At 39.5% G+C, this 27,716-nt stretch overlaps 3 protein-coding genes across 4 annotated transcripts; all 3 read right to left on the bottom strand.

The window, feature by feature from the left end:
- Nucleotides 1-548: 548 nt before the first annotated feature.
- LOC113170097 (14-3-3 protein epsilon) lies at nt 549-10,058 on the bottom strand. Its single transcript, XM_026372007.1, has 6 exons — nt 9,745-10,058; nt 6,134-6,333; nt 5,391-5,497; nt 4,798-5,004; nt 4,084-4,220; nt 549-1,609 (listed from the first exon to the last, which is right to left on the bottom strand). The coding sequence occupies exons 1-6, from the start codon at nt 9,806-9,808 to the stop codon at nt 1,551-1,553; spliced, it is 774 nt and encodes a 257-aa protein (XP_026227792.1). The 5' UTR covers nt 9,809-10,058; the 3' UTR covers nt 549-1,550.
- Nucleotides 10,059-11,847: 1,789 nt separating this feature from the next.
- On the bottom strand, nt 11,848-18,778 carry LOC113170395 (adapter molecule crk-like). The gene is made up of 3 exons (XM_026372472.1): nt 18,265-18,778; nt 15,399-16,003; nt 11,848-13,967 (listed from the first exon to the last, which is right to left on the bottom strand). Exons 1-3 carry the CDS (start codon nt 18,482-18,484, stop codon nt 13,833-13,835), a joined length of 960 nt encoding a protein of 319 aa, XP_026228257.1. The 5' UTR covers nt 18,485-18,778; the 3' UTR covers nt 11,848-13,832.
- An 887-nt stretch (nt 18,779-19,665) lies between these two features.
- LOC113169576 (smoothelin-like protein 1) lies at nt 19,666-27,630 on the bottom strand. Of its 2 annotated transcripts, XM_026371101.1 has the most exons (12): nt 25,687-27,630; nt 23,114-23,174; nt 22,899-23,039; nt 22,535-22,693; nt 21,994-22,344; nt 21,761-21,901; nt 21,567-21,629; nt 21,368-21,425; nt 21,081-21,206; nt 20,863-20,977; nt 20,595-20,746; nt 19,666-20,286 (listed from the first exon to the last, which is right to left on the bottom strand). In XM_026371101.1, exons 1-12 carry the CDS (start codon nt 26,212-26,214, stop codon nt 20,160-20,162), a joined length of 2,022 nt encoding a protein of 673 aa, XP_026226886.1. In that variant the 5' UTR covers nt 26,215-27,630; the 3' UTR covers nt 19,666-20,159. The 2 variants fall into 2 exon arrangements, with proteins under 2 accessions (XP_026226886.1, XP_026226887.1); XM_026371102.1 differs by lacking the exons at nt 19,666-20,286; nt 20,595-20,746 and having other exon boundaries at nt 21,075-21,206.
- Nucleotides 27,631-27,716: the final 86 nt, after the last annotated feature.

Genomic DNA, 27,716 nt, shown 5'->3' on the forward strand with positions numbered 1-27,716 from the left:
TCAAAATAATCACATTTAATTTTGGTCAAATAACCAGAGTGTGTGTGTGTGTCTCTGTGCTCTACTGTCTCAAAATGTGTTTTTTTATTGCATAATTTATGTGTGAGGGTACAATAATATATTTTCTAAAACAAATGAAAGAGGAGCAGCTAATTAGCAAATCTAATAAATCATATTTAGCTAATTCTATTTACATAGATGCTTGAATTGTAGCTCAGCTGCTTTACCACAGCCCCCTTTTTCTTCCCCTATTAATCATCTCACAACCCCTCATTTGCATTAGGATGAGGACAGCTAGACCTAAAATAGTATACAGAGTACAAAAGTGAGTGCTACTTTTAATACTTTCAGTAAATATAGCATATAATACTTAAATTTAAATATTTTAATGACTTACAATTTAGTAATTCTGTCACTGTTGCCATTTATTTGCCTACAGACAGGAATTGTGCTGTTCTGCTGTTATCCAGCACTGCCCTCTAGTGAATAAAAATCTGATTAAATGTATCTATCTTAGAGCACCCTGCAAGGAAAAGACATCTCAATTGTACATTTTTCAATTTGAAGTTTAATGTTAATTCCATGCTGTGTTTCAGTAAGAATACAGATGGTACTTGTGGCTCCGGTGAGAATATCCAGTAGTACAAATCAGATTCACGTTACACATAATGAGCAGAAGGGAAGAGAGAGGAAAAGAGTTTGAGACAGGGAAACATGAAATAGTCGGGGGAGTAAAGATACAGCAGGCCTCTATTTCCCAAACATGTTTTATATATAGTGCCAATGCAAAACTGCATTACATTACAATCAAGAGTGTTGAGCATTGCCCTCCCTCCCACACACACACGTACAAACATTTTGCCTGCTAAAAAGCCATTACCTAACTATCTGCAATTAGCAAAAGCGCTACAGCCTTGCAGCACAATACTTGGTCCGAAAGTGGACAAAGATAGAGGTCAGGGTGATGTCTGGAGTGGGGAACATTCTTGTCATTAAAAAAAAGATTTATTGATGTGTTGAGGGAGCAGGTTCAGTAACAACAACGAAAAGAGGGCACTTAGTTTTGCCAAAAAAGGTTTTAACACATCCCTTTTACACCTTCCATCACTGCTTTATTTCTTCAATTTGCAAACTGAAATGTATCAGAACTGACTGACAGAAGCATGGAGAACATATTGTTCATACACACACATACACCCGAAAAAGTACTGTCTTTAAATAAACTCTTGTGTATGTGTGTAACAAATACAGGCAAAGCGTACTTGGCAACAGAAGATACAGAAAAGTAAAGCCAAATAAAAACGGTAAAAGAAGACATAAACCTTGAAGAATACAGGCTTGCAAAAGGTGTTCAAAAGGAAAAGGAGTGAAAACAAAGACCCAAATGGGAAATGACGTGCATGTGAGAAAAATGGGCAGAAACAGAGGAAAAGGTAGAGAAAGAGTGTGGGCTGCAGTATAAACCCAGTTAAAATCTGGCTGGGGACAGGAGCTAGTGCTGAGACGAGAAAATTTCAGGAGGAGGAAGAGAAGGGCTTGTCCTGTGTTGTTCAGTCTCTCTGGGCCTCGTCCTCCACATCTTGCAGTGTTTCTTTGCTCCGTTCTTGAACTGGGACAAAAGCACAAACGTGGCATAATTATGGAGGCTGCACTTATCTTTTAATGCTCAATAAGACATTTTCAAAGGCAGCTTAATGATGAACATATCATCCAGGAGCACTCAGCCCTGCTGGGTTTGAGCTTCCACAAGGTTGTAACACAGGACATGTTATTAGAAAGCTGAGCAGTAAAAGAAATTATAATAATATAATATCATTATTGTCATATCACTGTAACAACTGAGTCAAAAAATTCAGTGTTACAGTGGCAAGATGACAAACTGTATCAATCACTCAATTAATCAAAACAAAAGTGAAACTCCACCAGTAGACACAGACTTCTCCGCGCACTTTATCTGGGCTCGTTTCTACCTGCAGTCTATTCAGATTACATTACATATATTACAAAATGTAATGATGGTATTTCACTTTACTGTAAAAATTAATAGATAACCAGCTAAGTGAGGACAGTGTAAAAGTTCACTACACCAAAAAAGTAAAAATTTAATTTAAACCAGACCCGATCCCAATCTTACCATCAGTACTGTGATAAACCACAAAACAAGCATATGTGCGGCAGTAGCTCAGGTGGTAGAGCAGTAGGGCAGCATTAACCGCAGGGCTAATAGTTCGATTCCTGTTCCTCCTGGCTACTTGTCAAAGTGTCCTTGGACAAGACACCAAAACCCTGTATTAGCACCAATGTGTACTGTCTATCTGGTCCGACAACAATTTCTCCCAAGGTGATCCATAAAGTATGTCATTATTAATACTCCTCATGTAAACTGCAACTCAAAGAAACAAGGGTAAAAAAGATGGTTTTGTGAGTTGATCCAAATTTAGTTTCCTGTCATCATGAAAACACAGTGAAATGCATGCAACTGTCTGGTGAAGTGTTAGCTTAGAGTTTAGTTTTCAAAATTGGCAAAATGGTGATGATGGCCAAGCTGAATTAAGACTGAACCCACAGGACGTGCTGACAGGTTTAGAATTTCAAACAACGAGATGATATTTTCTTCTCTCAATGTCTGGATCTTCACTCAAAGAAGAGCATCTAGTGTCTTTCTCTTTGAAATATAGGTAGCAAAGTAGTATATAAAGAAGTATACTTCAGTGTCAACATGCAGGCCTGTGAGCAAGAGTTAATTCAGTCTTCTAGACAAGCAGTGGTCAGATTTACTAAGAGGGTAAAATGCCTTGTGAACTCATACAAGTTGCTGCTCAGAAAGGTTACCATAGAGACAGCACAGCCATCCGTGTAATGAAGAATTAAGAGGCACAAATAACAAAGGCTCGACAATCTATCATGATTAAAATAGAAACTGTAACAGTGCTCATTAGCGCCACAGCTAACTGGGATGTGAGAAAGCCACAGGAGACGGAGAATCAGCCTCATATGTGGTTACTGCAGATTGTCCCTTATATCACACTTGCATAAGCTGTGTTCACGGGTTTCCAAGACATGATCGGCTATAACGCCCAGTGAGCTGTATTCAGAGGTGCGGACGTGCATGTGCAAGGAGCAGGGTATCCGCAAGTTTGTTGCGTTAAATAATAACAATAAGGCCAGTGTATGAGAATAGAAGAGATTGCTGCTCCTGAAGCATTTCCCCTCTCTGTCTTCCCATATATAGCTCATGTTGGAGGTACATAAAATACACTTTAACCCCTAAAATCATTAGGGAGAACTGAAGTGCTATACGAGATACTAATTTATATCATCTCTGTTTATCTTAATTGAAGTGATAAAAGAAACGCTCAGCTAGAGATTACAGATTAACTGGAGCCAATGGAGCAGCAGCCAGGAAGTAAAGTCGGGACTTTGGCTCCTTATTGGACAGTCAACTGTCCTGGTGAGAAGTAAACATAACATTGCATAACATTGCTTTAAACTATTATTGACTTGCAGACACCCTGGAGATACAAATACACAGCAATCAAGTTTCACATGTGCAGAAAAAGGTGGAAAATGCAATTTAACAAGTTTAACAAGTACAGCTCTGTAATGCTTCAGAGGCTGGACTTTGTGCTGTGAGGACATTAGTGAGGGATGTCGGGAGGATGAGACAGGAGTGACAGCTTGAGGTGGAAAAAAGCCCAAGACAGGAAGAACGACTTACAAAATACACTTCTATAATGGAGGAAGAGCGTAAGAAGAGGGCAGTCCTCAAGAATCTACAGAAGAACGAGGGAGAGATGAGAAGTTAAAGCAGTGTCACTATAGAGCTTGTGAGAAAAGAGGGAGGTGAGCTTCTGATTATAGAGGAACCACGGTGCTGAAAGGAAAGGTTAGAGAAGAGAGTTTGTTTTCTAGATTTTTAAACATCAGTCTAAAACCTGAGAAGAAAATGTCTGAAACCCATGAGAAAACATCATGACTTTTTTCAATCATTACAGACCTGCAATCAAATGGCAACCAGGGGACGCAATGAATAAACTAGATATTCTATTAAAGCCATTATAAAAAATGGAATAGTTCTCTTACCGTCTCCCTGCACGTCTGAGGTCCATAGTGTCAAGTTGTCCCGTAGCAACTGCATGATAAGTGTTGAGTCCTTATAGCTTTCCTCACTCAGCGTATCCAGTTCTGCAATTGCATTGTCAAATGCTTCCTTTGCCAACCTTTCAGCAGAGAAGATGGAAAGCAGTATGTTTATACACACTAAGAAAAAAACTGGATATATATACACTGCATGCACTGACAGCTGGGACACACTGTTTCTTTTAATGTGGGATTTGCATTCTGGCAGAAAGGAAATAGAACATATGACTCTCTGATACACTGGAAGACACATGGATTTGGGGGGAGCTGAAAAACATCCAAAGAGGAAGTTTCTGTCCATTCATCTATTCATCTTTCTTTTAGCACCACAGTTCTTGAGGGAAAAATGTCTAGGTTGCTTTCTTTCTAAATGTTTTACTATGTTTGCTTGCTGACAATAGCTGTTAGGAGGCACTTTGTACAGGTCATAAACAAAGTGAATTAAAAAGGGATGAACACAGTTTTTCACTCTTTCACATGAAACACTGATTTGAATACTTCACCTCTATGATATAAGCAAACTGGGATGCCGAACAAGAACAGCACAACAACACGATTTTCGTGTCTCTTAAATAAAATGTATTCAATACAATAATAACGGATGAGATGTTGGCACCATCTAAAGTTTGAAACACCAATAAAATCTTAAACACTTACCTACAAGCACGGTCTGGTGAGTTGAGGATTTCATAATAGAAAACTGAAAAATTAAGGGCCAATCCCAGACGAATGGGGTGTGTTGGAGGGAGTTCGATCATGGCAATGTCGCTAGCAGCTTTGTACGCTACCAAACTGTTCTCTGCTGCCTCCTTCCTGTCATTGCCTGTGGCAAATTCTGCCAGGTACCTGTGGTAATCTCCCTTCCTAAGCAGAGGGAATAACATACAGACATTACAAATACATGTGATGGTGTAAATAAATAAATAAATAAATAAAGAGTCCAGGGCAATGATTAATACTAGTCTGTTAACATTGCATTAACAAACCCATCATACTGAATTAAATACTTATACTGTACAGTTTGGGACTATATAATTATTATATAATTATATATAAATCATCATGACAACAAAGGAGAAACTCTGTTGTATATTCCACAGAGCCTTTGTAAAGTTAACACTGATGGGGCATAAAACTGAAAAACAGTTCCATTACATTAGATTACATTAAATCAAAATCACACCATATGTACTATGAGTCAAGCTTTACAAACAGTATATGAATTGAGAATACATTTATAGGATACGTACATTTTGTAGTAGAAAACCTTTGATTCTCCTGTGGTTGCAGCTAAGATAAGATGCTTGTCCAGTACATCCAGAATGTCGTTGCAGATTGATTTCAGCTCTTTTTCAACCTGCAGATAAAAAAAAAATAATCGCAAAACATTTTTGTTGGTGTCATAAAATCAAACACAATTTCTAGATAAAATTTCTCCTCATATATTAAAAGTAAAATTCTGTAGTAATTCACAGTTGGTTGAATACATTTTAACTGAGCTCAGGACGATCCCATATAAACTGTAAAGAATAAATCTGTATAAAATTTGACTGGTTTTTAGGGCAGCCCCAATGGAAGCATCTGTCGCTGAGAAGTTGAGTAGGTATAGCTTCCTCAGTTTCAGCGTGAGAGTCCATCTATGTTTTCTTCCAGAGGTTTTAGAAAAACTCACATCACAAGAGATGGGGGGTATGACATCCAGCCGGAATGTGTTGCAACTATTTGGTTATAAAGCTGCTTCACATTTCTGTATTTTATGTCATGCTGCCAGAACTAAAGCTGTAACTTATTGCAACAAATAGAGGTGGTGGCTAAAACTGGTTCTTTGTCCATTGTGAATCAAAGACAGTTCAATCAAAGACAGTTTCTTAAAAGAAGGAATAAAACATTTCATCCTGGTTTATCTATTATTTGAGCCAAGGTTTGGCTCATGGAAAATGTTCTTAGTTTCAATGAAATAAACATTTTGAAATACAGTATAACAGTGTCTGACCGTTTTCCTGTATTCTCTGATCATCTTTAGTTTGTCTTCTCCGCCTTTGTTTTCTTCTTTCTGTTCAAGACTGCTAATTATCCTCCAGGATGCTCTTCTGGCTCCAATCACATTCTTATATGCTACTGACAGCAGGTTCCTCTCCTCCACCGTCAGCTCCATATCCATACTGGCCACTTTCTTCATTGATTCCACCATTTCTGTGAGACACAGGGAAACAAATGACATGAGATTTTTAGGCATTACAGTCACACCACACATGGACAAAACAGACTTTGTGGAGTTTTATTATGACAGAACCAGAGTATTTTTAAGTGACTACATACTGTAGTCAGAAATCTATGAAAATGCTTGAATGCCAGAACATGATTTTGTAATGTTGGTGAATTTTCTATTAAACTATTTAATGTTATAAGACTGAGTGCACATACCAACTTTCTTAGCTGAAAATAAGCATATCCTTGATCCATTACCAAGGACCATTACCACAGTACTGCGCCTTAAAAAGGTTTCTGTCACGCTCAGTATTTTATTAATGGAGTGCCTGGAACACTGCCCAGGTAAACTCTCTTAATGCAGAGATTCTTCACCTATAGACACAGGTGGTGGTGTGCTGGGAACTAAGAAAGGACAATGAAGCAGAGGGCAAGATCAAATGGAAATTTTGCAAAATGCAGCATCTTCAAGGTGACTCAGTGCAACGTGTGAATAATGAATATAGGATGAAATAACAATGAAAACAATGTGACACTCTGAAGCAGCCTCTCACCTGCACATCATGCTGTTTTCCCCACAGATACAATATGGGGACACATTTTGGAGGATTTTTCATCAGATCAATGAACTGGGGGAACATTAACACCTGAATATATCGAAGTGGTTCTGCAAAACTGCAGATATAACAAAACTGGTCATGCTACCCTGGAAGTGAGAGCAGTGTGCCAATCATTTGGCTTTTAGCTTCAAAAACAGGGCGTAATCTGCCGAAACCAATAGCAATGTTCTATGCAGCACACAGCGAAATCCGATACACAATGGAAGAGGAGCACTGTGCTGCTTTGATCACTTTACCCTCCAGTCTGGCCTGTGCTCCAATAAACTCAATGACCTTTCTGTTCTTTTTAAACATTTTGTCAGCATTACGAGCTTTCCAGCTCTACTGAACAGATCACAATTACTGCTCTGCCCTTTTAAAGATTAAACTTTTCTCCACTGTTGCATGCACAGCCTGTGACATAGCCTCTAATGAATTAAAGAGGAGCACAACATGACAAGATGTGGGTCATATGTGAACTAGGAGTTTGCAGTTGCAGTATGGTAGACTTATGATAGCCTAGACAACGGGACACCTGATTGGCAACTAGCTGACATGTGTAACTGTATGTTCTGATGATCAAGTTGATTTCTAGCAGCATCAGTACTTTACTATTATTCAAATAACGGCTGAAAGCTTTTAAGAGCAAGCTTCAAGCAGCCTGTTCTTCAGAGTGAATTTTTCTTTAGTTCGTGGTCTCCATTGAGCCACTTTCATATGTGAACTCTGAACAATGAGAGATTGACATAAAAAGTGCACTTTGGAAATCTTTGGTGTTTTGTTCACAACATATGGAAGCATACCCTAGTTTCCTGATGGAGAGAAGTGTGGTGCAACACCAGAAAGCATGGTCAAATATTTCCTGTACTTTCTGGTGTTGTGTTGAGCAGATCGTCTGAAAGGGAACACCCTCACTCACTGTGAATGCTCTGGACAAATACCTGCTGTACTCGCACACTGTACGTTACTTGAACATGTACTAAGAAGTATAATGTCCGTATAATGTCCAGGCTGACTGACTTAAATTTGTTGTCACATCGCTATATCAATTCTAACTCCAGAAAGGGAAGTGTAACTAAAAATCACATCAGCCGTTTCCTTTTCATTTATATAATCAATAAACCAGAAATGCATTGTTAAATATAACTTCTAACAGCAAATAAACACAGGGCTTTAAAATAGAAAATGTGCATATAGAGACCAAAGAGCTAAACCACTGATTATATTGGTTACAGTTTTTAGATTATCGGTCTATTAATTCTAGTTGATCAACAGAGAATTACAAAATATCAGTCAACATAAAATGCTGCTAAATCTTTTAACAATCACCAATGACAGTTTCACAGAACGCGTTAAAAACACAAAAAATCTCAGAAAAGCATTTGATAGCCTAATGTATCGCTACTTTGAACTAACTTAAACTGATGAGACAGCTGAAAAGAAAGCTTCAATAGGAAAATGTGTGATATTGACTGACAGACAAAGGCTGGTTTGAGTTCAAATTACTTCAGCTGAGAAAAGCTGAGATCATTTTCATATTAGAACTTGGCTTTAGTTATTTCCTATTTAAGATACCACTCCTCTGCACTCTGCCAGTAGCCTCGTTGCGTACAAGTCTGATGTGTGTTGGGGGTGTAAACTGATACAGCACGATACATAGTTCATGTGTTGCTGTGGATGTGCGTTTATTAATAGCAAGGCACCCTTCACCCCTAAAAAAGGCTATTTATCAAATCTGATCATTATTAAGGATGATTAAGCGTACGTGCCACAAAGGTCACAACAGCAATAAGACTAAGGAGACAAACACTAAAAACAGGCTAAAAGGGCTATGTTGTTTTTTAGGTAGAACAATTTAAGTGTGTATTAACTAAGTGCCAAATAAGCTTTGCTATACAAGACTGTAGGTCCAGTGAGCAAGCACTAGATGGTAAGAGATGCCTGGATCCTGTACACCACTGGTGCTGCACCTATCCATCACTTCCTCACACAGTCTCATGGCAATCTGACCTCTTTAAAGCAGCAGTCATGTCAAGTTACCACAAAGGCAAAGCACACACTCACGTTTTCTGGTTTCAAACGTGAATGCTGCCGTGATCCCCTGTAATGAATTCACCTGGCACAGCGCAAATGCAAGCGTGACGAGCTGATAAAATGTAATGTCATTCTTAGTGCTTCACCAAATTCAAGTTTTCCACTGGCTTAAACTAGTTAGCCGTAATGGCCAGGTCCTCTCACCAAAACACTAGGTGGGGGCGGCACGTTAGCATCAACTATTTTCGGATGAATTGCTGCAGCTTATTGAATCACCTAGAGATCGGTTTAGTCAGATACAATAAGACGCAGATTCAGAGGGTTGCAAGTCGTGTTTGCCAGGGTGTGGACGTCTGCTGTGCTGGTACCGGTGTTTTTTCTGAATGGAGTTTGGCGTGACGCGTGTCGGGGACTGAAGAAAGGCTAGCTAGCTAGTTAGCAATTTACTTAGCAATCTAACCAGAGCTAACAGGGGACTAGCTTAGCTCACCACGTAACATAAAAGCAAACCGGGCAGCCGAACCACAAAATAACAACATGGAGTTCTCAACAAGCAGACTGTTAAGGAGGACTGCATTCAAATTAAACATTTAACGTGATGATAATTCATTCGGCTGGAGAAATCTCCGCCATTTTGTCTCCTCTCACCCAGCAGATCCATGTGAATTGCTTAACCTGCGTCTCCAAGCCCCCTGCGCAGGGAGACAGAGGGGGAAGAGGGGCCAGACGTTGTGCCCCGACCGTTACCGATCAAGACCCTTACCGTCATATCTCTCCGCTTGTTCGGCTAGTTTTGCCTGGTATACTAAGTTCTCTCTATCTGCCATGGCTGCTCGGCTGTCGGGGGCTGCTCGTAGCGTCCCAGCGGAAAGGAGGGATTATCGGCTGCTCGGCGATTCCTGGTGGTGGATCAGCAACAGCACCGTCGCTCCGCTGAACCGAAGAGCCGCCGGTGGAACTGCTGTAAAGATGGCGTCGCCTCTCTCCATCCGGGAACCCTACGCACCAGGCTTCATCCGCTCCTACGCTCCGAGTCCAGCCACTCTACCAGATTGTCTCACCAAACTCCGTTCAAATACGGTCGAATTATGTTTTAAGTGACTTTTTGAACAAATGTTACACCTCAACTATCTTGCTGTCTTGTTTAAAGCTGCAACTTTTTAATTCGGCAAACATATAAAGTAGAAATAATACTCCCAACACCACTGTTAAATAAATTAAAATCCTCTCTCTGTGAACCGCTTTATGTGATAAATATTACACTATTCATCCCTTAAAATATATTAAAACATATTTCTAAATGTATTAATTTACCCCAGATTAAAACTTGTTTATGTTTAGAGTCTATGAAACAACATTTTGGAATCACTTAATTGCACATATACAACTTACATTATATATAAAGGTTACAGTGAAAATCTGCATCAGCAAACTCCAGTTCAGCCTTTATAAAGTTACATGTCGATAATTACATTAATCAAGAAGTAATGAATATAATTAAATTCATGTCAACGAAGACAGTAATCTAAAGTCCACACTATTTGGTATATTTATTTATTGACTAAGTATATTAACAAATCACATGCTCCAGAAAATAAACATACCTTTTATTACACTTTGACATATTGTACAGTTTCTTAAAAATATATATTTTTGCTTGTTCAACAAAAAAAAAAATTGACATGGTGAGAGTTAATGCATTTGTTGTTGAACTGTAAGATAAGGTGCATATTGCAGAAATATCTGAGGTATCTTCTGAAAACAATGTCTTTATCTTTTCATTGGTCTTTAGACAATGAAATGGGAATGGGAATATTTTAGTGTGAGGTCAGTACCATTTATGCACCGGGGTCAATGCAAATTAGCACTTTGCATAAGGGAATAACAACAAAAATTATTAAAAATGCAGTGGAATCCCTTCTGAATGAACAGACTAACCTCTTAAACACTCAGTCTTACCAGATGTTGTTGATGTTGTATTTTTCTAAACTTTTCATTCCAAATTCAATAATAAATCACTGATACTTCGAAACAGCTTGGACACAATCCTGTGGAATACAATATCCACGTGGTAACGTAGTTACACAATAGATTTTTAATTAGTCAGTTATTATATTAACAACTTCTTGTGATCAACATTTAAAGCATTTAAGAAGTGAAAAACTTGCAATAGGAAAACTTGGGACTGTTGCATGTGTTTATTAATAATATACACAGGGCTGCATGACCCACAGGTGTGACTTAAAATTCTTAATAAACATATCACAGTAATAAAAATATTGCATTAATGTAGCATAGAAAAAATAATTTCCTAAATTTGAGTCTCAATAATAAGAAATGGAGGGAAAATTTCACCGTTGATAAACACACTGTAAACTCAAAGACTACATTTCTCAACAGCTGGGGTCAGATGCACAACAGTTAATACAAATGCAGAAAGTACGTCTGCACTTTTTAATGTTTTATAGCTTTTACTGTGAAGTTGTACGCAGGTGCAACTCGTACTGTTAGCTTGTTTGTGAATCAGCAGCTGCATCTTTACACCATTTAACATTGGTACGAAGTGGACTTGGCTTAAACCTAAAAGAATTGTATTACATTCACTCTCAGCTTATTTTTTTTAAATTTCTGCTTTCCCAAATGTGTATGCTGCTTCAGTGTGTAAGAAATTTGTCTTTTCACCATATTATGACTATTGTAAATGTGTGGGAAGTGGAGCATCACTTATTTTTGTTCACAGGCATCATCTACACATCTGACCCCAGGACTTTGCTGAACTTGTGATTTGGTGAGCACACACATAAAACGTATTTGTCAGTGCTATCGAAACCATTTGGCTGTATGTTGTTCATTTTTGCAAAAACAATACTGGCTAATCGAGCCTCAGGCTTCAGACCATAACATTCCTATAAAACCGATAATCTTTTATAATATCACACATGAGGTAGAGAGGATGTAACTCAGCAGATCCTCCCCAGTAAATGACAAAAGACAATTTGCAGTTGTGGTTTGTCATTTACTATGTTCTTACTGTAGCTTAGCTTTGCCAGCATACAAGAAGCATCCACTGCCGTGAAAAATGCTAAACAGAACTTTCAAACTTGGAAAGCAAATAATACACCCAATTTTTAATTTTCCAGAACACTTGAATAATAACACACCGGAGAGGAGAATACTAAAAAGGACCTCCCAAGTTGTTGTTGTTGTGCCTGCTTTTGAGGAAAAAGCTAAAGAATTACCTCACAGAAAACTCAAACAGGATATTGGAAAATGACATTTAGTTACGTAAATGTTAACCATTAAGATCATTTTATGGTTGATTCTCATATTGACATGATGTTCTGTGGGGCTAGGTGTGTTTAGAAAAGCTTTTTGTATAAACAAAGTGTTTTCAACGTGGAAGAAGCCGTGTCAATCACAGCATCTTAGTGGCACAAAAAATGACAACAGACTTAATGTCTGTTTTACACATTATACATACAAATGCAATAGGATTAGTGTGACATATCTTAAAACATTTGCAACTCACAATGTCATAAAAACCCTGCTGGAAGGCAAAAATGAAACTTTTCATCCAAATGAAGCACTTCTCTTTCATCTATGAGAGGGTGCTTATTTTGTTCCTTTCTATAAAGGCTGCATTTGAAGTAATTCATGTTGGCAGCAAATAGTGTTTTAAAACAGGAGCGTAAAATAATAGGTGCAGATTCTTGTAACAGAAAGTAAAAGAAAACCAAATGTAAGGAAGGAAAACTGTTTACAGTATTTAGCATGTAAGGTGTGTGAATATATAGTCAATTCTATCATATTTTCCATGTTTAGTACAAAAAATAAAAATACTCGGTTTGTAGTGTGGGTAATATGTAATACATCGAAAATCTTCTACAAAATGACATCATGAGGAAAAGTCTTTGCTTGTTGAGGTTCACAGTCTAGCACTACAAAACAAAACTGATTCATAACTCTGTGAGAGAAGCTGAGAGTTTTGTCCCTTGTGTGCAATAGATTTTTTTCCCTTCTGTGTATAAATGCAATGTCGCAGGTGAGGATACAGCAGGAGAGTAAAAGTAAGCTGAATCCGCAGTTTGTGTTTGGTTTAGACTTCTATATTGGGCTGGGCTGATACTGCCTATTGTGAATTAGAACCGAAACTAATTTTATTCCTTTTCCAGGGAATGTCTGCCATAGTGCCTTTTGTGATGGTGTACGCATAGAGATGGGCGGATGAGCTCTGGGGCTTGTTGCACTATGCCATCGCAGCTTGTGTCAAATGAACCATGAATGTTTTAACCTACAAAGGCTTAAGAGAATGTAATTATTTATTATACTGTAACATATTGCACAGTGACATCTATTTCTCCTTTGTTTAAAGCCCTAAAGCTTCCAGCATAAATAGATAGAAAGCATCAAAAGTTTCATCCACTCATCACGTGCGTGCGGTCTCCGTTTTCACTATCTGTTAATTCAAAATACTGCTCCAATCAAACTGTGCTCAAAGCAACATTTACACCTGTAGTTTGGTCCATTCGAGTCCAGACCAAAGAAAAATAATTGCTGAAAAGCAGTAAATGCTGCTATCTACTTATGAGAGAGATTTATCATTAAAGTTTTTTTGTGGCTGTAGTTAAGAACAGTAGCAGCGTATAATGCCGACTTTAAAAAAACAAAAAAAATACAAGCTCACCCAACACCATTTAAGTTGTCACGGTCAGGAGAGTCTGATCGGTTTAGCTCATAGGTTCATAAAATGTGTGCTTGTATAATTTTTTTTTTCTTTTTGAGGATGACAAAATGGCCATAGTAGAAGGGATGTGCTGAACACTGTTGATGTGGCAGGAGTGTGTGCGTTTCTCAGCTCTCATCGTCAGTTTGGTATTGTTCCAACAGTCGAACGTGGGTGAAGGGAAAGTGGCCTCGTTTACCCTTGCATTCACCCTCCCATTGGCCATTCACGTTGATCTTGGTCACTTTTACCATGTCTCCCACCTGTATAAAGAAAAGAAAAAAAGATAAATGCATAATAAAATTCCCACAAACATACTTTCTCCTCCAGCTCTATATTAACTATCAGAACTAGTTGATAATCAATCAATCAATAAACCCCAAAGTCTAAGCCGAAACCTATCAAGTCGACACTGAACTGACTGAACCACATCCAAACATCCTGGTTAGACTCACATGGTACATATATGACACTGTTATTGTAGACAAAGTCATTTTAACAAGCTTTGTCATAATTGTATTGTATTGCTGTATTATTTCAGGGATAGAGCTCAGTAGATGGACTGACATCCACATGTCCAACCAAGAAAAAACCGCCACCAATAAAAGGGTACACATTAGTACTACTAGAATCGCCTAACCTAATTTCCTCACAGGGTATCCAGGTTATTTTTTTCAGACAGCATACACAAATAATTATTTTATTTTTGCTAGTTCTTATCTAGAGTGACAGCAATGTGATTGTTACTCATTTTAACAGCAGCAGAAATCCATAAACACAGTGCAATGACATCTAGTCTGTTTAATCTCACATGGCAGCGCGCACACACACACACACCATCTTCCAATCTTGTTAAGCAAAACAAAATGGTGGCATCTGTGTTTCTTGAGAAGACTCAAATAAACAAGGCTGCACAGAGAGACCCAACAACTGACAGCTGTGGAATTTATGGGATGGCAGTGCTGAAGGTTTATACCAAACCAGCTCGAGCCCAAAGGTGGAATGTTTGCACAAAATGCAATTGTGCAGGGCAACAATTATACTGAATTATACAAACTTCTTAAACTCTGCAGCTCTCCAAGTTCAACAAAGCCCTACTGTATCACCACCAGTCACTATAAAAGTGACTAAATATTCCTGCTGGATCGTGTACTCGACTAATCAGTAGCTACTGAATGTATGTAGGTAACATAGTGGGAACAACTGATTTAAGAATTTGTTAACTTTGGTAAACTTTACTTGATGTATAGACAATAAGACTTCTGTTAATTGGACTCACAACAAAATAGATGTGTGGTTTTATTTACTAATCTGAGCACCCACTGTTTCTTTATCTGTTCCAACAAAACAACTAAAACCAACATGTCTTGTTTCACTGGGCTCCAGTGGTAATTAAAGTATAATATAACATTCACATTGATCTAATGGGCCCCACAGAGTACATAAAAAGAGGCCATTGTAAAGAATTTGTGTCTGTCTTTCTTTGCAGAGCCATCCCACTGTGAGGAACTGTGTGTGTGCTGTCAGCTTACATTTATAAAGATACTTTGTGTGTATGCTCACATGCATGAGTAAGCCATTACCACTCAGAACAATCTACGCTGCCTCAGCTGAGAACCAAAAAACAAAACAGACTGAGAACAGTGAACAGAAGGACAGCCTAGGAGAAAATGAATGGTGGGTGGAACTGTTACCTCCAGAGCAAGCGCCGTCTTGTCATAGGCATTGGGCACCCTCTTCTGAATGACTCGGGCATAGACAGGCCCGTTCTGTAAGTTAGGAAGCTGTGTGTTGACCACGGGCTGAGCATACTGGCCTGGGTCCCCCAAAGGACTGGCCAGTGGAGCCCCTATTCCATCTGTGCTACCCATTACCCCTCCAACAAGCCCCCCCTGTCCAGTCCCCACAACAGGAGAAGCCAGGCAAGCAGCAGTGGGTGAAGCAGGCCGGTACTTCTCCACATAAGGCACAGGGATCATTCCAGTCCGGCCCTCCTGGTTAGCAGCGTTCCACCACTGTTCCTCAGGCTTCTCCAGCACACGCAGGACGTCACCCTTGCGGAAAGGCAGGTCCTCTTCATCGTTACCAGGGAAGTCAAACAGCGCCCTGACAAACTCAGCCTCCTCAGGCTGCTGTGGGACACCAACAGAGGAGGGGCTACTAAAACCTGTGTGCTTGGCTTTACCTATGGGTTCTATAAGTGTAGTGGTGTCCAGGTAGTGGATCTTATAAAACTCCAGCAGGGCTGGCAGTGCTTCAAACTCCTGATCCCCAATCCGAAAACGAGGAGGAGCCAAACCTGGCAGAAGAAAAATGACTTAATGAATATGTTGAAGAGAAAACATGTCAGAAATACACAAATTAGCAAACACCTGTGAACAGAAGGCTTTCTATTTACAGCGACATTAACCATTTTGTCCCAACTTTGTTTTTAAGCTACAAGCAAGGTGTTTAACTGTTCTTAGTGCATATACCAAACCACATCATACTGGGGAGAACAAAATTTAAATTCAGGTTATTAGACTGAAGAACTGCTTGAAAGCTTTTCGTGTGAACACTTCAAATAAATGTACATCATGCATACAAGTTCAAACATGCACATGTATAAAGCATGTACAATATTTCCATAGCTCTTAAGGCCTGCTTCTTGAAAGTGGCACAAAAATCCACACACACCCACAAGTGTCTGCACTTACATCATTATAGCTGGCATGCAACAGGCATGTGCCTCTTAATTTTTGAAACTGCGCTGCACTAACATGTAGATCATTCTTAATGACTGATCTTTTGGTTGGATTGAACCACTTGCTTTTCTGCTCCTTCCAAAACCCACAAATAAGACAACGACACATTTATTAGGATGAAAAACAACGTAAAAGCAAGTACAACATAGGACACAAACTATACAATGCTTATTTACTAAAACTGTAAAGTTTTAACACAGAACAGCCTACCTTATTGGTCAACAGCAGCCTTACTGGGTATCACTTTAAAGCAGTACCAATAATTTAGTTCTGTCCATTTTAGATCAGGGTGAATTTAGCTCTTTCACAGTTTTGTTTTACTCTGGCGTGTAGATACGTATAACGAAAGCATTTACTTTCAACAACAATGAGGCATTATTTCAATCCGGTGTAAAGGCACCAACACTTTTAGCCACATCTGTATTATCGTGAAGAAATACAAATCAGAACCCATTTATAAATGCAATGGCCAGAATGTCTGGTTTATGGGGTTAATACAATAATTTAAATCCATAAGAAATCAAGGTAATTCATCCCTACATTGACATTAGCCCATATCATTTGGATAACTGTTTTTTAACCATCCTGTTCAGGCAATAAGTTAAAAATTATTGTGAGGTGAAGTGGTTGTTTTCACATGTGTAGGGAAGAAGCAGCATTTATTTGTCATATGTACATGTTACGAAATGAATGAACGAAATTTGTCCTCTGCATTTAACCCATCCCCCTGGGGGGAGCAGCGGGCAGCCACATACAGCACCTGGGGAACTAACTCTTGTTGTTGCAGTCTCTGCACATAAGATAATTTTCCATACATCGTCTGGCAGAGTGATTATAATTTATTCATTAAAATAAAATCACCCCATGCTAAAGTGAAAGGATGGAAATTGCGCAATAGCCACACAGATTTAAAATCACTGCCGCAAACCTGTAAATAAGGCTATGTACTGTATGTGCAACAGGGCAGGATCACAGGCATTCCACAGACGCCTGTCGGACCAGTCATCCTGCAGTTGTGACAGCCCAGTCTGCCCAGTTTCATTCAATCCCTGCAGCAGCAGCAGCCCAGCCCACCTCACTACTGCTGACTGCTGAGCTACCATCCTGCTGCCTAAACAAGGACAGAACACCGCCTCGATCCTTAGTCAGGAAAATAAATGAATGATCTCAAGTATAGTTTAGTGTAGTTTACTATAGCATAGTTACTGAATTGCTGAAGTGTGATTTGTTGTAGATAGCTAGCCAAATAGTTCAGTTTCACCAAACTCCATTTAAAAAGTACACTGGTTTTACAACACGGCTTATGATTTTCTTTATATTGTAGGGTTCTGATGATAACACGATACAAGATAAAATAAGGCATACCAAATATAATTTCAGGCAAAAGTGGCAATCCTTTAGACTGATTCTGGTAGCTTAGCTGTTAGCAACACCATCCGAACTAACTTACGAAGAGGGGTAGGAGCAGCTTAACTCACATGCACATAGCGTTAACGCTAGCTAAACGTGTAGTTAGTTAATTCAAATGAGCACATATTATTATATTATTTCTGTACATGCAGACTTAAAGAGTGCGTTAAGAAAACACTATTAATACCTAGATTGTTTCATAAATATTAGGTATATTTGCAAACGATTGAAATCTATTTAAATTGTACGTTTCATAATGGGAGTTTGGCGTGGCTTCACCAGAGTGGAAAAACAGCGTTGAAGCAGCTACATTCCTGTGATCCAGAATTTAAGAGACATTACTTATTGTAAGGTTTCTGTCGTGGGAACAGTTCAGTTTAGCGGACAGGTTTAACTATACAGTTACCAGAGCCAGATTGCCGGTTGTTGCTGATGCTGTTGATGATATAATGGGACACTTTGGAGTTCTCCGACACGGACAGCACGTAGTCACCAGGGCTGGTTATGGAGTCCCTCACCAGGAAAACACCATGTCTCTGTCCCTGTAAAAGAGAAACGGCTTCCTGGCGACTGAGCCTTCCCCAGTACCAGCTAGCACGGTCTTCGGCATCAAAATTACCGGCCATGGTTGTGAAATCCTGCCCGAGGCTTGAGGCCTTTCCCCTTCGCCTCTCCCTATCCGCAACTCATACAAAAACTTTGGGTGACTAACACCGCCGCGGGAAAAAAAAAACGATTAAATACCACAGCGTCAGCGACAAGTAACGTAAAAGTGTTTAGGTTGACTAAATTAACGATGCACCATAACCCCAAAGTATCTACTGCTTAAACGTTTAATGATAAAATATTCACAACTACGGTGCAACAAGAAACTCCAGGACTGAAATGGCGGATCTGGGGAAAAGTTGACCTCATCTACCGGAAGGGATGCCCGGTCAATGGGAAGCGCTGCGTTCACGGCTCTTCACAAATGTTGTAGGTGCGCGACCTCACGTGTTGTCTGCTTCTTTAAACACCGACGCTGAGTCCTGATGCTAGTTTGCCGAGTGTGCGCGCATTTAATCGTTTCGATTTAAATTATTTAAATGTAAAAGATTAGCTCAGAACAATGTGGTAGTTGGATGATAACAATGAATAGTTGGACACCCTAAACGCACCACATGGAAGCTATCTGCATTTTGTACACGCACTTTGTGACTGTTAGATAAAATGTTAAGTAAAAATTACAGTGTCAAATAAAACAATCTATAATAAAAACCGTGATCTTAAAATAACTTTTGAGTTTGTGAAACCTACTTTTAAAGAGTGTAACAACTTTTTTCTCTTGGATTGATTTATTAAACAGATTAAAGGTGCAGCTGCGTTGTTGATTAAAATTGACAATTTATAAATATATAAATTCTTATTTAATGTGATTTTAGGTCAGTGTCCTTTTTACACCAGTAGACGGCACTGCTCACTCTCTTAAACGATGTAATTAAATGCTGCTGACACCGTTTGCAAGAACCTACTTGTACTTTTGAAAAAGTGTATTTACTTTTATTTCTATTTTTAACAACTCCAAGATTTTCATAATGAGTTACTTATTGTTAAGCTGAGCTGTGTTTAGCAATACTACCCATGATAACTGCCCCATATAATAGCCTTCATATTTAAAATGTAGTTGGACACACATCATTTTCTATTTCTGTGCTATTATTTTCTCAGTTAATCAATTCATAGTTTCTAAAATATCTAATATAATCTACTAATATAAAATATCAGAAAATAGTGACAAATAATCAATTCAAATTCTTTATGTGTCAGAACAACAGTTGAAAAAACTCAAATATTCAATTTACAATAATGAAAATAGTAGTAGCAGTTGTAGTAACTATTAGTATAATTATTGCAGTAATTATTTTTTCAGTGCTTTCAACTATATATAATATTATATAGAGTTGGCTCAATATGGCCACAGTGATGTGATGACAGTACAGTTATGGATTTGAGAAGTACACAAAACCTAAAGTCTCTTTAAATACAGCAGCATTAGAGCCACACTCATCACAAAACGTGTCACACAATACTGCATCTTATCAGGGTAGCTTTTATCAGTAGTCCACTTTTAAGGCTAAAGGAAGTGTGGGAAACTGGCGATCGCACACATGCAGTATAAAACTGGTAAAATGTGATTTGGAAGAAGAACAAAAAAAAGTCAAACACCAAAGTCTGTGATTTTGAGTCTATTAGTTTGCTGGTTTCTCAACGTGTTCACAACACACTGTGCTTAAAAACTTCATGATATACTCTGATACAGAATTATTCAAACTTCTTCAGGTGGTTGTAGAGGGACTGGACATATGTAAACACACACATGGGGTCTGGCTTATCCCCCATCTCCAACATGTCCTCCACCTCGATCAGACGGAGACAGTCCGCCTGCTCTCTGAAAGATAAAAGTGTAATATGATAGCAAAGATGAATAAAGTGTAAAGTCAAATTAAACAAGTAAATGCTGACTGTTTTAATCACTCATTTCCAAAACACATTCTTTGATTTGTTAAGTCTGAACCTACAAGTCTGATTTGAAGAAGTCATATCACTGCATACTTTTGTAAAGTTAAGACTCAAATGCCTTTTTGATAAGGCTAGTTTGCAGTTTTAAGTGGTTTAACGAAGATTTCTGGTTTATCCTACCGTTCAGGTTTTGACACTAAAATACTAAACTGCATAGCTCATTGCCTCACTGCTTACTCTGCAGTGGTGAAGGCCAGCTCTAAGTTGTGTTTGCGGTTTGCTGGATCCAGCGTGTTATAGTCAAACTCTAGAGGGAAGAAGGAGTGGACCAGAGCACAAAAGGCCATCCCATCACTCCAGCTGGATGAGAAGTTCTGGATGTCTATGTTCTGAGGAAAAGATGAAAATGACAACATTGATTGTAATATTTCACTTTCATTTATTTATTTATCTGGGAATTTATGGAGAAGAGTTGACTTTTTAGCCAGCACTGTCTTTGTCATACCTGATAGCCAATGGTTTTTGAGCGACACCACTCCAAGAGAATCTGTTTGATACCACTGGCACTGGACACTCCAAAACTCTGAGAGCGCTTCAGTTTAGGTTTGGAGTCCTTTGACCTGTTTGAGAGAAATGTATCTCACTGTATGACAAAATGATTTAAATTTCAGGGACTGAAGACGTGGAAAAGGAGGAAACTGAAAATATTTCAAATACATTTACTTTGTAGGCTCTGAGTTCATCCTTTCAAAAAGAGCCCGTTTGGCCTGAGCCCCGTTTGAGCGTGGAAGTGTTTGTGATTTGATTATATCCTGCTTAAACTCAACACACCCTGGTTTGTTCAGTTTCCTGTAGAGAAGCAGTGGACAACAACTGGTTTTACAGTTACAAGTATATTTGGATAGAAGTTTCCAAATGATTGTAAAGTGACAGAACACGACAGCAATCAAACCATAGTCAGCAGTACTTTAATTAGTTTCTCAAAAACAGGAGTCACTCTCACAACTCACTTGTCCAAATTAGGTGAGAAACCAGATTTTATGATTGATTTGGAGGGAAGTAATTTTTCTGCAGTAAGAGAAAGTCAGAGGGAGGAGAGACAGCATAAATAAAACCAAAATAAAATGAAAGTAGTCAATCAAGTCAATGAAGAGTTGGAGAGAACCATTATGAGGGGGCTGATTCAGGGTCTACTACTGTATATTTTACCTGCAGACTGAGGAAAGCTCACACTTCTCTTTAGACTGGGACTGGGTGTCTTGAGAACTGGGACTAAATTGATGAAATGAGAAACAAAAAATCTTTAAAATACTGTGTGTTTATTAAGAAATCAATGATAATAGAAAAAAATAGTTATGGCCTCTATTTTAGACTCAGACCCTCACACCCATGATTAAACTCACGCCGCTTAAAGGGATATTCCCCTGGTTTCACTGCAGGGTCCTGTGATGCTAAAAGACTTGGAGACTGAGTTGATGGTGATGACTCTGAGTTGGGTTTGGAAATGGCAGAAAGAGCCAAGTGTGGCTTGTGTTCACTAACATCTAGTGAAAAGAGAAACAACTCACATAAAACATAAAAATATAATCATAGTCAGATTCTCAAAACAAAATTGCTTTGTCAGTATTGTACCCACCAAGTCTAAATGGATAATCACCACGCTTAATTTTTGGCGACTCAGGTATTGATGTTGGACTCTGATCAGCTTTGGATGGAGCAGTCTCAGAGCTGCTTTTGGTTACAGCTGTGAGTGGAAGATGAGGCAAAGTCTGAGCTCCAGCGCCTGACTCCTGGAATTTCGTCTCTTTTGCTCCAAATGTACCTCTTGTAGCAGAATATTCTCCCGTGTCTCCTGTTGGAGCCACTGCCATGCAAGGACCAGCTGCTGATGATGAAGACTGAGCAGGTTTGGCTGCAAGCACACTCTCTGGACTGGCTTTGGTTGTCATGGCAGAGACGGGAAGATGGGGCTGGGGTTCATCAGCATCTAAAAAATGGCAAAAATGGTACATGAAGTCTATTAATATCTGTTTATGCATCTCCATGGAAAGTTCTCACCAAGTGAAATTTGGTGAAATGAGTTCGGTTACACTGACATAGCAGATTCTGTTTCTCACTGAAATCAAATACATGGAAAAATACATTGGTCACATAGCAGAAATAGATTTTCCACTCACTGCATTCACCAGGACACATCACTGATTTTACTGGGGTTTCTTTGGGTGCTTTGGGCACTGAAGCAGGAGACTGAGGAACAGTTGGAGCATCACAGCTGACTTTAGTCATCGCACTGAGGGGAAGATGGGGTTTGGTCAGAAGGCCCGATTCTTCCTGGTCTGATAGAGAAAAGCTGGTTATACATTCGCTTGGGTATAGATGGTGGTGTGAGATGAGGTTTCTATGGTTATTCCCAGAAAAAGACATAAAGTATCAGAATGTTTTGTGTAATTTTTATAGTATTATTATATTTGTTATTACTCTACTACTCTAAAGGTTCACAAACTTTTTCTTACTGATGTATGTTAGCATGAATCTACTGACCAGGCTTTTCGAGGTTTTCCACTGTGGACTGGGGAGAGTTCGTCATGGTGGAAGACTCTGAGCTTGGCTTGGTGTTGGCAGTGAGAGGCTGGTGGGACTGGGGAATAGCTTTATCACTTTGGGCTGCGTCGGACTCCTTTTCTGAGGAGACAGAACCAAAGGTGAGATCAGCTTGTCAGATCAGCTGCATGAAATATTTCAGAACGTCTGCCTACCTTGTTTCCCACTCTCCTGTCCCGTTGCGGCAACATTTTTCTCTCCTCTTGCGTCAGTACCCTGTATGGTTAAGATAAGCAGGTCAAAACATGTAATTATATTACTGAAGTCAAAACTATGACACCCAAACTGTCTTGAATGAATACTTAATGGAGTACAAAGGAAAAAGACATCATCATCATCTATGGAAACCTTAAGCATTCATAATAATATTGTGATCCTGTCTTTGGCTGATTACCATCAGAGTAACTTATCATTTCTGATGCTTTAAGTAGATAAAAAAAAACTTTAGTTTTCAAGATATTATCCAACAAGTAATGCAAAACATGCAACTGTTTGTAGATTTGCCTTAGCATCAACATTCAGTTGGTGTTTTCAGTGTCCAACATTAGTAACCTCAAAGCAGAATGGCTTTGTCTTCTCAGCTGCTGAATGATGAGGAGCTAAAAATAATTAGCATTTCTCATCCACAGTAAATCTATGTGTGTGTGTGTGCACACTTCTCTGTAAGTGTGATCTTCAGCTGTTAACAGTTGAATGCGTCTCCCTTAATGACAGCTGTGGCCAACAAACCTATGTTCCCACCGAAAGGCTATTTTAGATTTTGCAATCAGCCCCATTGCAGGAGTTTCGGTGCCACTCTTGTTACATCCCAATATAGCCCCAAATGGATGCTTTGGAAATCGTGGGAGTTAGCCTGAGCCGTTATATCAGCCTGAGGCTTTGGTGTGTATTTGCCCCCTCTTCCACCCCCCTCAGCCTTTTGCTTTCCAGAGATACGCAGCGGTCTGGCAGCCTCCAGTAGAGCCCCTGCAGCCAGTCCGTCAACTCCTCGTCAAGAGGGAGATTAGCACCACAGTGATCTGCGGGCTCCACAGGAGCTGTTGTAGGATTTCACAGTCTGACTCTGTCTGACCTTATTAATGCCTTCAACTTCAGGCTGATTTTACCTCAGTATCACTCTGGCTGCTTAGAAACATGCAAACATACTTGAGTGAAGGAGTTGTCATTGACAATTACAAACACAGTCACTTCAGAAGTGAGAAAAACCTTAAAGCCATCATGAAATAAATTATTATGCTTCTACCTTTTTGCACATTTCAAACGTTAGACCAGCTGTCATCTCCCAGATCTCGAAACGCCATTATATTCACTTGATGAACACCAGCAGCACATTAGTATTTATCAAGTCAGAGAACACAACTCTGCAGTTTCCCTCATCTCTATGTAGCATCTTCTGGCATCTTTAAGCTCATTGTTAGGTCACAGCTTTACTGTTAAATCCAGTCTCACTGCTATGCTCACGTTCATTTCCAGCTGGTCAATGCATGAAAGCTCATAATCCATTACATGCATCCGGTCCAGGGTTCATGTAGTGCAAACGCATAAAATTAGCACTTAGCAGATTAGTCCTCAGTGGAGGGTAAAACAGAACTAAAAGGGGCGTTTGTTGGACTTTGATTCTCCAAATATAAACTAACGATGCTTTATGTTGATCTACCATACATGTAAATAGGTAGCTGTCTGCGAATGCTTTAGCCATAACAATATGATTTGGTGAAACAGAGTAAAATTCGGAGGCACTGTTGATTTACATTTACACATATTACAAATGACACATGTCGAATTAAAACACAAAGCCAAAGATGATGGAGTAAAGTATTGATGGGGAGTCTATCTTAGTACTTGGGGAGTTGAACTGTTGTATGTCAGAGCTGTGGGCTGACGGGTGGGAGAAGACCATGTGATTTCAGGGGAGAGGAATGTTGGCAGGGTGTGTGTGTGTTTCGACAGGGCAGCTGTTTGACCCTCTCAGGGTGCGGGCTGGGGTATTATTGACACGGATGTAGACTCAATTTAACTTTCCATTAGGAGATCTGAGAGTTGGATTGGCTGGGAGGCAAGATTCCTAAGTCATTAGGGTACCAAGATTAATTTATATGGCCCTCACTATCTTCAGAGCTTGTGTGTGAGTTACATCATAAAACAGCCAAACAATATGTGTACTGTATCCTGTGCCAAGGTTTTATTTCAGTTCCAAAGTTTTTATTTAAGCAGGCTTCATTCTGAATTCATAATTTAGACCTGCATTTGCCCCCATGTGCAGACGTAAAGATGACATCTGAAGTTGATATGGAGCACTCCGAGGCTCCAGATAGGTACAGCTCAGGCCCAAATCACAGGCCCAAAAATACATGTGCCCTTTGCAGTGCCTGCTGTTAAAAGAGGAGGTCATGAGCTGAAGAGGTTTGTGATAGGGGGTTGGGGAAGGATGTTAAGTGTGCAAATACGTGGTTGTTTGTGCTGCGCAAGTTTAAATTTAACATGTAGTATTAAAACTGGTCTGTGTTTGAAACCAGTGACATGGTAATAACACTAATACTAATGAGGCAAGTGAATTGACTGTGTGACTCGAGTATTACAGTAAAAGCCAGATTGGTAGAGCATCACTCAGTCAAAGTGACAGATACGACCCACAGAGTAACATTGTTCATATTGGTTTCTATGTTTTGTTGCAGCAATCCAGATACTGACAGTAACATTCTTTATAATATAGACGAACAATACTCACGTTGATTTCAGCATGTCTCTTTGCTCTCCACGGAGGAGGGGCTGGAGTGTTGCTGTGAGCAGCAACAGCAGCAGCAGCATGACTTGATCCTGTACTTGACCCAGATTGATCAGAGTATGTGCATGTGGACTGACTTGACAGGCTGGACTCTGACCTTCCAGAGTTAGGCAGACCCCTTTGCTCTTTCTGGCTCTTGGACTGAATCTGTGCATGTCCATTATTTATAGCTTCTTCTCCATTTTTCACTTCAACTGAATTCTTCTCTATCTCTATCCCGGCAAGACCCTCGACCAGATGGTTGAGAGTCTCCAGCTTTGCCCTGAGCTGCACGTTTTCCTCCTGTAGCCTGGAAACTGCCTCTGCCAAGGGTCTGTTGGAAACGCACAGCTCCTCAATCCTTTGCTCTATGCGCTGCTTGAAAGCACTTACATCCACATGTACCTCGCTTATGGCCGCTTGCAAGGTGGCCTTAAACTGAACCAGAGCCTCACTTACCGTTGACTCCTGAACACCTTTATCCGCATCCATATTTATTTCTTTCTTTTTTAGCAACCTTCACCCCACCCTACGTTTCAAGTCAAATGAGTAATGGGGCCGTTGATGTTGAGCTCAGAAACCAAAAAGTTCAAATAGTCTTGTCTTCAGTTCATTTTCTGGTTCAAATTCCTAGAACAAAATGCTCGAGTTCTTGATGGTTCAGTCTTTACGCACTCCTTTACTCCTTTTAAAGGTATCTGCGTCTTTCCGTGCCAGTTTTCCAGCAAAGTCAAAGATGCAAATGGTTCTAAAAGGATGGCCGGGGTTGCAAGAGTCCTCGGCAGCAACTCATTAAAGTCCCATCAAGCTCCATGGAGGACCTCTCTCAACTAGTCTAGTCTCTTACTCTCCTCGCTCAACTGGTCAAAGCAAGAGCAGTTATTTATAAGCCACGGAAAACCTATGCACAATGTCATCCTGGGAAAAGAGATTACGTACTGCATGGACAGATCAGGTTCTCGGTGCGTGCGGGGACTGCCGAAAGATCAAATCAGCCTTTCAAAAGGACCCAGCTGAAGTGGCAGACGTCCTCGTTGGTAGGGCATCTGTGTCTGTAGATATGTCTAAGCTATCTGTGTCTCCTCTGCTTCGGAGCAACAGGTTTGCTTGTGTATTTTCGGGACATAAAGAGGGTGGGACAAGTTTAAATAGGAAGGTGGAGCCTGGGTTCATGAAATACTTTTGTTTGTCATTGCTGTTGGTAAATCAATATGAAGTCACACCAGAGACGGAGAAGAAGACTAATTTCACTGTGGGAGGAATTAAACTATTGAAAAGGACATTTTATCACACATCACATTGCTAAAGACAAAGTGTCAAATGTCACATTTTTCCACCCATGAAGAGTCTAAACCTTCAGATGCATTCACAAGGTAGTACTGTGCTTTGACTTTGATATTGAGGGTGCTCTAAGCGCCCTGTTTCCAGGTTGATATTTTAAATTTTACATTCAAAGAAAACACACAATTCATTCCACACTTTGAAGCATTCTTACTTGTTTTATGTTTCAATTAGAGAGATAAACAACTCAAAGAAGCAGGATAGCCTTCACTTCACCATTATCTCCAGGAAGTCCCACTCCAGCAGTTGAGCCAGCAGCGCCTCTGGGTGGCCATGAATAGACATTACATGTCAAAGTGCACTACATGCACCATGGCCAGGCAAAGACACTGAATGCTCCATTCATTTACACACTAAAATAAAAAAGGAGGACATACCACGCTCTTAATTTTACAAAATTCCAAGTTAACACCAGGTATTTTACATTGTCTTATGAAAAACGTGAAAACAGCATAGTGAGGACTCAATTATTTTGCTGCACACAGAGCTAGGCTAGCTGTTTTGAAAGTCAGTCCATGTCTTTTCATTAAATTCAATATGCTAATTGGCTACAGTGTCGTGAGCAGTATCAACTACTCTCAGCACAAAACTTGAAAAAAAAAACAACAAAAAGTTGACACAGCCGACAAGCGAATGAAAATAAAAGTCTTGTT

This window comes from Anabas testudineus, chromosome 14, assembly GCF_900324465.2.
Source record: "Anabas testudineus chromosome 14, fAnaTes1.2, whole genome shotgun sequence".
In the NCBI taxonomy this organism is placed as follows: Eukaryota; Metazoa; Chordata; class Actinopteri; order Anabantiformes; family Anabantidae; genus Anabas; species Anabas testudineus.

Coding starts and splice junctions, on each gene's coding strand:
- LOC113170395 (XM_026372472.1), bottom strand. CDS start 18,484: ATGGCCGGTAATTTTGATGCCGAAGACCGTGCTAGCTGGTACTGGGGA. Junction 16,004..18,264: donor CAACCGGCAATCTGGCTCTG/GTAACTGTATAG, acceptor TTCTTCTGCCAG/GTTTGGCTCCTCCTCGTTTT. Junction 13,968..15,398: donor AGACGGCGCTTGCTCTGGAG/GTAACAGTTCCA, acceptor TTCTTTATACAG/GTGGGAGACATGGTAAAAGT.
- LOC113170097 (XM_026372007.1), bottom strand. CDS start 9,808: ATGGCAGATAGAGAGAACTTAGTATACCAGGCAAAACTAGCCGAACAA. Junction 6,334..9,744: donor ACAAGCGGAGAGATATGACG/GTAAGGGTCTTG, acceptor TGTGTCTCACAG/AAATGGTGGAATCAATGAAG. Junction 4,221..4,797: donor TCACCAGACCGTGCTTGTAG/GTAAGTGTTTAA, acceptor CTCTGCTGAAAG/GTTGGCAAAGGAAGCATTTG.
- LOC113169576 (XM_026371101.1), bottom strand. CDS start 26,214: ATGGATGCGGATAAAGGTGTTCAGGAGTCAACGGTAAGTGAGGCTCTG. Junction 23,175..25,686: donor AGAGACATGCTGAAATCAAC/GTGAGTATTGTT, acceptor TTAACCATACAG/GGTACTGACGCAAGAGGAGA. Junction 20,747..20,862: donor CAAAAACCATTGGCTATCAG/GTATGACAAAGA, acceptor TCTTTTCCTCAG/AACATAGACATCCAGAACTT.